Here is a 10,551-nt window from a genome sequence, read left to right as displayed (position 1 = left end):
TATGCTAATGAATGTAAATTATTGTTATTTTCAATGTTTTCTTGATTGGTTCCTGCTTTCTACTCTGCATCGCATAATTTATTTATTTCTTGCACTAGGCACGCCTAAGTTATGAAAGGACTAAGAGGTGGTCAAGGCCGTGGTCGAGGTCGTGGGTGAGGGGCTAGACAGGCTCAACCTCAAAGAGATGACCAGGGATCGGCAACTAGACCGACCCAAGGCCAGGAAAATATTGAGGGTAATCAAGTGGCTACTATCATTAATAGAATGACTGATATCCTAGAGCGTTTAGCTGATAGACAAGGTTCTGGACCGCTTAACCAACATGGGGGTCAGGAAAGAGGAGAGGATAGAGCCTTAGAGAGGTTTTTAAAGTTCAATCCGCCTAAGTTTCTTGGAGAATCCGATCCTGAAATAGCAGAGAATTGGTTAGAGAGGATGACCAACATATTCGCCGCCCTAGACTACACTGACGATAGGCGAGTGAATTTTGCCGGTTTCCAATTTGAGGGAATAGCTCGTGCTTGGTGGGATATGATAAAAGGAAAATGGGAGAAAGCTCAAACCCCTTGGACCTGGGAGAATTTCACGAGGGAATTTAATGAAAAGTTTCTTTCACCCTTGATTCAAAAAAAGAGAGAGGACGAATTTATTAAGTTGAAACAAGGAGCCCTTAGTGTGGCAGAGTATGAGGGAAAATTCACTAAACTTTCTAAGTACGCTCCTGAACTAGTAGTCAATGAACGAAAGAGGATTAGATGATTTATACAGGGGCTTAATGTGGAAATTCAGGAGGGCTTGGCCGTAGCCAAATTTCTACTTTTACTTAGGCTTTAGAGAAGGCACAAAGGGTTGAAAGTGCAAGACTGCAAGTGAGGGACTTTCATAATAAAAAGAGGAATTTTTCTAGCTCTGCGTCTGGGCAGGCTAGTAAAAGTGCACAACCTTCGAAAATGGGAAGAGGAGTGGGAGGAATAAGGACCACTGGAGTTTCTAGGGTAGCTTTATCCAGAGGAGGTCGCAGTGGACCGGCTCAGGCTAGAGAAGCGCCTTCTACTGGTTCGGCTGTGACTCCTCAAGTTATTTGTGGATACTGTGATAAATCCAACCACTCTGAAAATGACTGCTGGAGGAAATTGGGGAAATGTTTGTTTTGTGGTAATGCTGAACATCAAGTCGTCAACTGTCCGAAATCACCAAAAACAGGAGGTAACCCTCAGAGACCAGAAAAGTCAAACTCTAAGCAGACCAGTGCCGAAGGAAGTCGACCGAAAGTACCGGCTAGGGTTTATGCACTGGATTATCAACAAATCCCTGAAGCGACTGAAGTGGTTGAAGGTACAATTCCAATCTTTCATTGACCCGGGTGCAACACATTCTTTTGTAAACACCTAACCTGGGGAGGTTAAAACACCTATTGGGGATCAAAGTTTAATTGCTAACCTGGTGTATAGAGACTGTGAAGTCTGTGTTGGGAAGCGGAAATTATTGGCCGACCTGATAAGTTTAGCGATTAAGGGATATGATGTGATTTTAGGAATGGATTGGCTAGCCCGTTATAATATCCAGTTAAACTGCCGAACAAAGATTGTAGAATTGTGCATTCCAGGGGAGGCAACCCTGAAGTTGAATGTAAGGGGTAAATTGGCTTCATCTGCACTTATCTCAGGGATTCGGGCTAGAAAATTTTTAAGCAAAGGAGTTCAAGGGTATTTGGCTTTTCTTATTAACACCCCTAGTGATTATGTGAGTTTGGAAGACGTGCCTGTAGTGAAAGACTTTACAGATATTTTTTCTGAAGAGTTAGAGACTTTACCCCCGGAACAGGAAATAGCTTTTAAGATTGATGTGATTCCGGGAGTAGCACCTATCTCTAAGACACCATATCGGATGGCACCAGCAGAATTGAAGGAATTGAAATTACAACTGCAAGACTTGTTGGAACGGGGTTTTATACGGGAAAGTGATTCTCCGTGGGGAGCCCCAGTTTTGTTTGTTAAGAAGAAAGATGAAAGCCTAAAACTATGTATAGATTATCGAGGGTTAAATGATGCTACAATTAAGAATAAGTACCCATTGCCACACATCGATGAGTTGTTTGACCAATTATAAGGGGCGGTAGTATTTTCGACGTTGGATTTGAGACAGGGTTATTATCAATTGAGGATTTTGGAGAAGGACATACCTAAGACTGCTTTTAACTCGAGGTACGGGCACTTTGAATTTGCAGTGATGCCATTTGGGTTAACTAATGCTCCTGCAGCTTTCATGAATTTAATGCATAGGGTTTTTAAGCCTTATCTAGATCAATTTGTGGTGGTCTTCATTGATGACATTTTAGTGTATTCTAAGAATGTGAAAGATCATGAGAAACATTTGAGAATTGTTTTACAAACCCTGAGGGAGCACCAGTTATATGCTAAGTTTAGCAAGTGTGAGTTTTGGTTAAAAAAAGTGACTTTCTTGGGACACATAATTTCTAAGGATGGGATTAAAGTGGATCCAACTAAAGTTGAAGTTGTTTCGAAATAGAAAAGACCGAAAAATCCTACTGAGGTCCGAAATTTTATAGGATTAGCAGGGTATTACCGGAGATTTATCCAAAATTTTTCCAAAATTGCTGGACCAATGACCGAGCTGACCAAGAAGAGTAGGAAGTTTATTTGGAGCCCTAAGTGCGAAGAGAGTTTCCAGGAATTGAAAAGACGTTTAACCAAAGCCCCAGTATTAGCTCTACCCAATGGGAAGGATAGTTTTGTGGTTTACACATATGCATCTAGGGAAGGATTGTGATGTGTTTTAATGCAAAATGATAAAGTGATAGCATATGCCTCTAGGAAATTAAAACCGCATGAAGGGAATTACCCGACTCATGACTTGGAGTTAGCGGCTGTGGTTTTTGCTTTGAAGAAATGGAGACATTATCTGTACAGAATGACATTTGAGGTTTTTACAGACCACAAAAGCCTTAAGTACTTATTTTTTCAAAAGGAGCTGAATTTGAGGCAGTTTAGATGGATGAAATTTTTGGAAGACTATGACTGCACGATCAAGTACCATCCAGGAAAGGCTAATGTAGTGGCCGATACTTTGAGTCGTCAAGTGCAAATGGCGGGGTTGATGATTAAGAAACTTCATTTGTTGGAAACGGTTAGCTATTGGAATCCTCAACTGGAACCGAGGAAAGTAATTTTGGAAAATATTGTAGTAAATTTCACCTTGTTGGAACGTATCAAGGGATCTCAAGAAAAGGATACTGAAGTGCAGAAATGGTCGGAAAAAGTTGAAAAAGGAGAAAAGTCGGATTTTAACCTGGGATCGAATGGTATTTTGAAGTTTCGAAATCGGATAGTGGTGTCAAACGATGAGGAACTTAAGAAGGAGATTTTAGAAGAGGCACACCGATCGAAATTTACGGTACATCCTGGAGGGAATAAAATGTACCAAGACCTGAAGAGTCTGTATTGATGGAAGAATATGAAGAGAGAAATTACCCAATTTGTCCAAACATACTTGGTTTGTCAACAAGTTAAGACTGAACATCAGAAACCATCGGGACTTTTGCAACCCCTAGAGATACCTGAATGGAAATGAAAAAACATTACTATGGATTTTGTATTGGATTTACCTAGGACACAAAGAGGCCATGATGCTATTTGGGTAATAGTGGATAGACTGACCAAATCGGCTCATTTTCTGCCGATTAATATGAAATACCCATTAGAGAAGTTGGCCACGTTGTATTTGGATGAGATTATCAGACTGCACGGAATTCCCGTGAGTATCGTGTCCGACAGAAACCCGAGGTTTGTTTCGAGGTTCTGGCAGAAAATGCAAGAAATGTTGGGAACTAAGTTGAACTTTAGTACCACTTATCATCCTTAAACCGATGTACAATCTGAAAGGACAATTCAAACTCTTGAGGACATGCTAAGGACCTGTGTTCTAGATTTTGGTGATAGTTGGAGTAAGTTTTTGACTCTGGTGGAATTTGCCTATAATAATAGTTTTCAGTCTTCTATACAAATGGCCCCATATGAAGCGCTTTATGGTCGAAAATGTGGGTCTCCGATTTGTTGGAATGAAATAGGTGAACGGAAGATTTTAGACCCGATTACAGTGTCTTGGATTGAGGAAACTAATGAAAAGGTAAAGTTGGTACGCCAGAGAATTCAAACCGCACAGAGTCGTCAAAAGAGCTATGCGAACAATCCGAGGAAGGATTTGGAATTTACAGTTGGAGATCTAGTCTTTCTTAAGGTTACACCTCTGAAAGCAAGTTTGATGACTGGGAAAGGAAAGAAGCTACAATCGAGGTTTGTAGGACCTTATAAGATTATCCAACGCGTGGGGATTGTGGCATACAAGTTGGAGTTGCCGCCGAGTTTATCCCAAATTCATAATGTGTTCCATGTATCTATACTTAAGAAGTACCATCCAGACCCTTCTCATATTTTGCAACCGGAGAGTATTGAAATTGATGAAACCCTGACCTATGAGGAGAAATCGGTGAAACTTTTGGATAGGAAGGTAAAAGAATTGAGAAATAAACAGATACCGTTGCTGAAAGTTCTTTGGAGGAACCACGGTCTAGAAGAAGCGACTTGGGAAGTCGAGGAAGCAATTCGAGAAAAGTATCCAGACCTGTTCATCAATCAAGGTAAATTTCGAGAACGAAATTTTCTTAAGAGGGAGAGGATGTGATGTCTCACAAAATTTTTATTATTTTAAAATTCCACTTCGAGTTATTTAAATATTTAACTGCCCATTTAATCCGAATATTATTTTTTTTAAACCACTTTAGACCTAATTACATGGAAATTATAGTTTCGTTATATTTTTAAAGTGACTCGTTTCAAAATTTAATTTTTGGAAACTCGTTAATTGAAAATAGTGAATACGCGATTGGGGTCAATAATCGATTCAAGAATACTATAAGTTTGGAAAATTAGAGACTGGCAAAATGGACTTAAGATAGGTATTTTATGTTTAAATACTCAAGTGATAGTTATTAGTACCACCGTTATAAGAATTTCTTGGATGTTTCACTTTAACGCGCTTAATTTGGTGATACGCGTTTTACACGCGCAATATAATTGAGGGACTTTAGACCCTTATTTTGGGACAATTAAGAGTAAATAATATTAATATGATTATGAGTGCATTAAAGGTTTAGTGCACTAGTGAAATGAACGCGAGAGGAATCGAGCACAAAACGCGCACGTACGCGCACTATTGAAGAGTTGACTTTTGCACCAACTTGGGCCACACATTAAAGGTTCTTAAGAAAGTTTTATTTGAACAAACACTCCCTCTCCTCACTCCAAGAACAGCCAGCCAAGGGAAAGAAAAGAACCAGCCTTGCTCCATCACTTTCTACTCCAAATTCTTGCACCAAATCAAACCAAAATTGAACTACACCTAGTTGAACACTTGGGGATTATATCTAGCTAAAAAGGGGGAGCTTTTCACGGTTCATTTTGCAGCAAGGAAGGCCAAAAATTCTGTCTTGTTCACTAACACAAGTAAGTGGCGATCAATCCTCAAATTCTTGGCCTATGGAAGTTGATTTACACTTATGAGCTTAGATATTCATGTGGGTGACTTGTTATTGTTTGAAAATTTTGAATGTGGGCTATATGAACTCCCACTCTTGGGTTGATGGCTGATATGATGCTTGATGATGGATTTAATGTTGGTTTAGTGCTCAAATTAGTAGATTAGTGGTGCATAGCTAGTATAAACTTCAAGGAGTGCATGGATGTAAAGTTTTCAATTCTGCCCCTGTTATGATCGTGCCTCTTTTTGCGGAATTTTGAGGTTTTAATGGCTTGTATATGATGTTTATATGTTGTGTAGATGGTGTATAAAGTTTCATCGAAAAATATTGAGGTTTGGTTGGTCAAATGGATTAATCTCACAAAGTTAGCAAACCTGGAAAACTTTTCCCGTAATGCTCAGACAGCCTTCTTGTTTCATCCATAACTCTGTGTTCCGACGTTGAAATCAAGTGCCATTAGTGGAATTTGAAACTAGACATTCCCAGCTTTCCAACGGTATAAAATCCAACCCCTAATTCCACCCGAGTACCCCGTACCAACCGTTTAAAGATGACTGTCCTGTTTCTCTGTTTTTCGGGAACGAAGTTCAGAAGCTACAACTTGAGACTCGAATTTGAGCTAGTTGTGTGCTGAGTTTCAAAACAATTTCTTCTGTGAAATTATAGTTTTATGAATGTATTTTCCAACGCCACCAACCATGCTCAATTCCGAGTTGAATTGAGTGATTTGTGATCAAAATACGAAACCTGCCATGTTCTTGAAAACCCTAAATTTTGGGCAGAATTGATGCTAGACTTGGTGTGGACTTGCCAATTGAGTTTCTTGGAGTTAAAACGCTTACCAAATGTACCATGAATGTTCCTTAGGCTTTTCCTACACAAATGAACCATGTTTGAAGGATTTTCCTTGACTAAATGTTTGGAATGGAAAACAAAAAGCTCAAGGCAGTTTTGCCTTAGGATTTTTCGAAACTTTGGTTGTTTGGTTGACTACCTTTCTGAAGTTATTTCTCCATGAAATTTGGTAGGGGGACAACCCTTATATGGTAGTATTATACTGCTAATTATGGTGTTATTCCGAGGCCATTTCATGGCTCAAATAAATTACCAAAATTCATGACTCGAGTTTGGAAAACCCATGTTTCACAAGGGAATTTTGGTAACTTTGAGTTGCCATATCTAAGTACTAAAAACTCCGTTTCTCATTTCGCTTATTTTGTTGTAAACTTGGATTGCTACTCTAAAAGAATTCCAAATTTCAAAAACTAGTTCCAATCGAGTGAATTTTGCCGAATTTTCAAAGTTGGCCAAAAACCAACTTAAATCTGCCTTATGAACCAAAACAGCGACTTCGAGCTTATTTTTGAATGTTTTCCATTTGGAATCTTAGAAAAGTGTATTCTAGGAACTTTTAGTACCTTGGAAGAAGTTTCCAACGGTACCAATTTTTCCAATTTTCGACATGTGGAATGTGAGATACGAATTTTCAAAATATCGTATCAAAACTAAAATTTTCCGAATTTCAAGGAAATGGAGTTTTTCAAGTACTCCTTATTCCTTCGATATTACTTGAACGTTTTATACCTGATTTCCAAGATGAAAACTAAATTTCTCTTGTACTTTGAAAAACCATTTGAGAGCCTCGATTTAGGATAATTTAGACTCGTTTCACGAGACTTTCTAAAATTGTACTATAGTACGATCTTCTTTAATAGTAGGGGTTTGTGAATGATAGTCTGTTATTATTTGCTCAGGCGCACACGAGGACCTTCAAGAGGATCCCACAGTGAACGCCTAAAGCTCCGAGGGACATTTCTTCCTCATTGCTTATATTGGTGAGTGTCAAGTGTATGAATACTTGATACAAATTTAATTGTTATGATTGTTCGGAGATTTTGAAAATGGAGGCGAGTGTGTACTTTACCGCATTCGTCCTTATTTGAAATGAATGACTTAATCGAATGAAATGAAATGATTGAATGAAATGAAATGGTATGCTATGGCTGCATACATCGTTCGAGTGAATCTCCTCGACTCTCAAATGAAAATGGGGGACGCCCAAACTCATCGGCCGACATTGGACTCGAGCCGGCATGGGATTGGTCGGGAACCTTGGCGAGCCATGAGATAATGAACTTTGACCTAATGAGAGGTCTTGCTTGGCATACTCGTGGAGTATCGCCTTATAAATATCTTGCGGGCCCGGGAGGTACACGGTGGACGGAGGGAAGTAAGTGGTGATCTACGGAATGGAAATACCGACCCGGTTGACGGAGTGTCATCGCGGGAAGGTATACGAATGACATTGGCAAAGCAAGTGGAAATTAGCTCCTGAGAGCTCCGATATCCTTGAATTGTTTCTACTTACTTTCCGCTTGAATTGTTATTTATTACAATATTGATGCTTTACTTGTTAAATTGGGGTTGTTACTTGATCAATGTGCTTGCATGTATGTTCTTGGCCTCACGAGCGTTTTGCTCACCCTGTAGATTTGTTTTCCTTAACAGGTTTGGACTTGGAATGAGGTTCGGAGGAATTTCTCTTTTGTGTACTCATGTAATAGGGTTCCAACTCTTTTATCTAGACTTTTGGATATTGTATATTTTGGGTTGTATTATGGAAACCCGATATAAGGATTGGGTGATTGTTAAAAATCATTAAACTTGAACGCTTCTGCGCTACTTGTATGTGTATTTGCTGGTTATCGACTTTTAGCACCGTTATAAGCTTGAATAGAAATTGCTTGAGTCCTGGCGAGAGTTTGGCTGGCGTCCCGCGGATACCATTTGGTTCGCCTTAGGGAGAAGTGGGACGTCACAATTATGGTATTGGAAATAATCGAAAATAATAAAGACTAAGATTGACACCACAAGAAAGATGAAGAGATAATAGATTCTTGTTTTGGTTAACCAAAAAATACGAATGAGCATGCAAGAAAATTGAAGGAGCATGCTATGTTTGGAGGAGTTTTAATAGGGGTGGAATTCTTAAATTGGAGAACTCTTAATTGGAGTGAGAAACGTGAGAGGAAATGTAGGGGAAACATGGGATGATGATTAGAGGATTTGTAAGAGTGGTTGAAGGATGAGTTAAGAGATAGTGGGAATATTTGAAATTTAAATTTAATTGGTGATAAGGTGGGTTATAACCCACTACTTTTTATGTATTAAAATAAATACAAAAATCTAGAAAAAAGAATGAGAAATTTAGAAGCCATTGAGAAGGTTTCTGCTAAAAACCCTTTCTTGAATACATATAGATATAGATATAGATGTTGGAGAAATGATAACTATGCAAAATTTGAATTTGACATTCAACTTTTGTACACATATTACGAATCAAATGGTGATAGTGTATACAATGTTAGTGTATATAAGATTTACTCAAAACGTTATCCTATCTTTTAAGGGATAAAATTAGAGATAGCTTTCTTAAATCTATAAGAGAGACAAACATAATATTGCATTTTGAATGATAAATGTTTTGAAGGCCAAAACTTTTTAAGTATTGTGTTTGAAATCTTTAAATGTTATAATTTATCTATGAGGTACTGATTTTGAGCATATGTGCACGTAAAAATAAAGTTACTTAATAATTATTGTAGTTTCAAATACATTATGGTTGCCAAAATATCAATCTAAAATCTTACTAACAAGTAATCTTTATTTGCTGATTGTTGTCAGGTTGACAAAAATATTTAATTATTGAGTACAAATGTGCTATAAAGTGAGTTAGATTTATATTTTTACAAATATATTAAAGAATTATTTTAAGATGCATTGTATGTTTTTTTTTTTTTTTTTGAAATTTTGTATGATTAATATGCGTCTCATCGAGACCATAGTTGCTCCACCAAAACCGATGTGGAATGGTGACGACTGCGATCGTGACTGTGGCTGCAACTTTGAACCCTGGCTACAAGTAAACTGGATGGGAGCGACCATTCAAGTTAAACTGATGATTGAACATGAGATTGTTTAATTAGTTTTCTTCTACAACAATACCTTTGATTGACTGATATTTGTTTAATGATTGAACCATTCGAGTAAGTTTAGTGTCCTATTCATCCTCAACCCGTCATGTAACCATATTTTTACTGAAGGAAAACAGATAAATATTCTCCTAACTCATCTGATTTTGAGTAATATGGCAGGTCTATAGAGACGAACAAATATTCTCCTAGCTCAAAAAGATTGTTATAGATATACAATATTCAGTTTCCACCTTTACACATGCATCATTTGGGGCTGTAGATGGTTTGAAGATTTGCTTAACCAAAAACAAAGTCACTGAAACCATGGTTCAATTGTCACATTTCATGGTCAATGCAATTGCAAATATGTATCACGATTGACAGTTCTAAAGGCGACATTGAAGACGGACAAGCAGTTTTATTTGCTAATGCTGTGGCTTAGTGATGTCCATTTTTGTACATGTATGAATGCCTCCTAAGGAATTAAATAGGCTTGTGTAAAACCTTTAAGTAGATTTAATTTAATTAGTTTCCAAACGACTAAAAATTAGTTAAGAAGATTACATTCAGGACATTGAAACTCTTCTTAATTTTAGTGTTTTCAGAATTGGATCAAACTAGCCAGCCAGTTCAACCGTGAACTAGTCAGTTTAGTGCTAAACTCGAAAATGAATAAAAATTCGAGAAAGAATTTTTTTTTTTCCTCAAAGCATTTTTTATTTAAAGGGAAAATTTCCCTTCGGCAGTCAAATGTCTATAATCTGGTTAAACTTCATGGAGCCCACTAAAAAACTCCTTTTCTAGCTCTCCCCTTTCTCTCCTCTCACCGTCGCAAGTATTGAATTGCCTATTTGGCAATAGTTTAAAATCCTTAACTAGTAGAACTTTGACAAAATCATAGTTCCGTTTAATTCCCTCTTTTGCTTGGATCACGATCCCAACAATAAACTTGCAGAAGAAAGGGCTGAAGGATGCAGAGATTGAAACAGGCCAAACTTCACTTTGATGGTACAAGAA

General features: G+C 37.8%; 1 protein-coding gene across 1 annotated transcript; it reads left to right on the top strand.

Moving 5' to 3' along the window:
* The first annotated feature begins 4,026 nt into the window (after positions 1-4,026).
* On the top strand, positions 4,027-9,976 carry LOC113718278 (uncharacterized). The gene is made up of 2 exons (XM_027243193.1): positions 4,027-4,634; positions 9,919-9,976. Exons 1-2 carry the CDS (start codon positions 4,027-4,029, stop codon positions 9,974-9,976), a joined length of 666 nt encoding a protein of 221 aa, XP_027098994.1.
* The last annotated feature ends 575 nt before the right edge of the window (positions 9,977-10,551 follow it).

The sequence above is a fragment of the Coffea arabica genome, chromosome 11e (assembly GCF_036785885.1).
Source record: "Coffea arabica cultivar ET-39 chromosome 11e, Coffea Arabica ET-39 HiFi, whole genome shotgun sequence".
NCBI classification, from domain to species: domain Eukaryota; kingdom Viridiplantae; phylum Streptophyta; class Magnoliopsida; order Gentianales; family Rubiaceae; genus Coffea; species Coffea arabica.
Note: the sequence above shows the minus strand (reverse complement) of the source record. Positions and strands in the feature narration are given on the sequence as shown.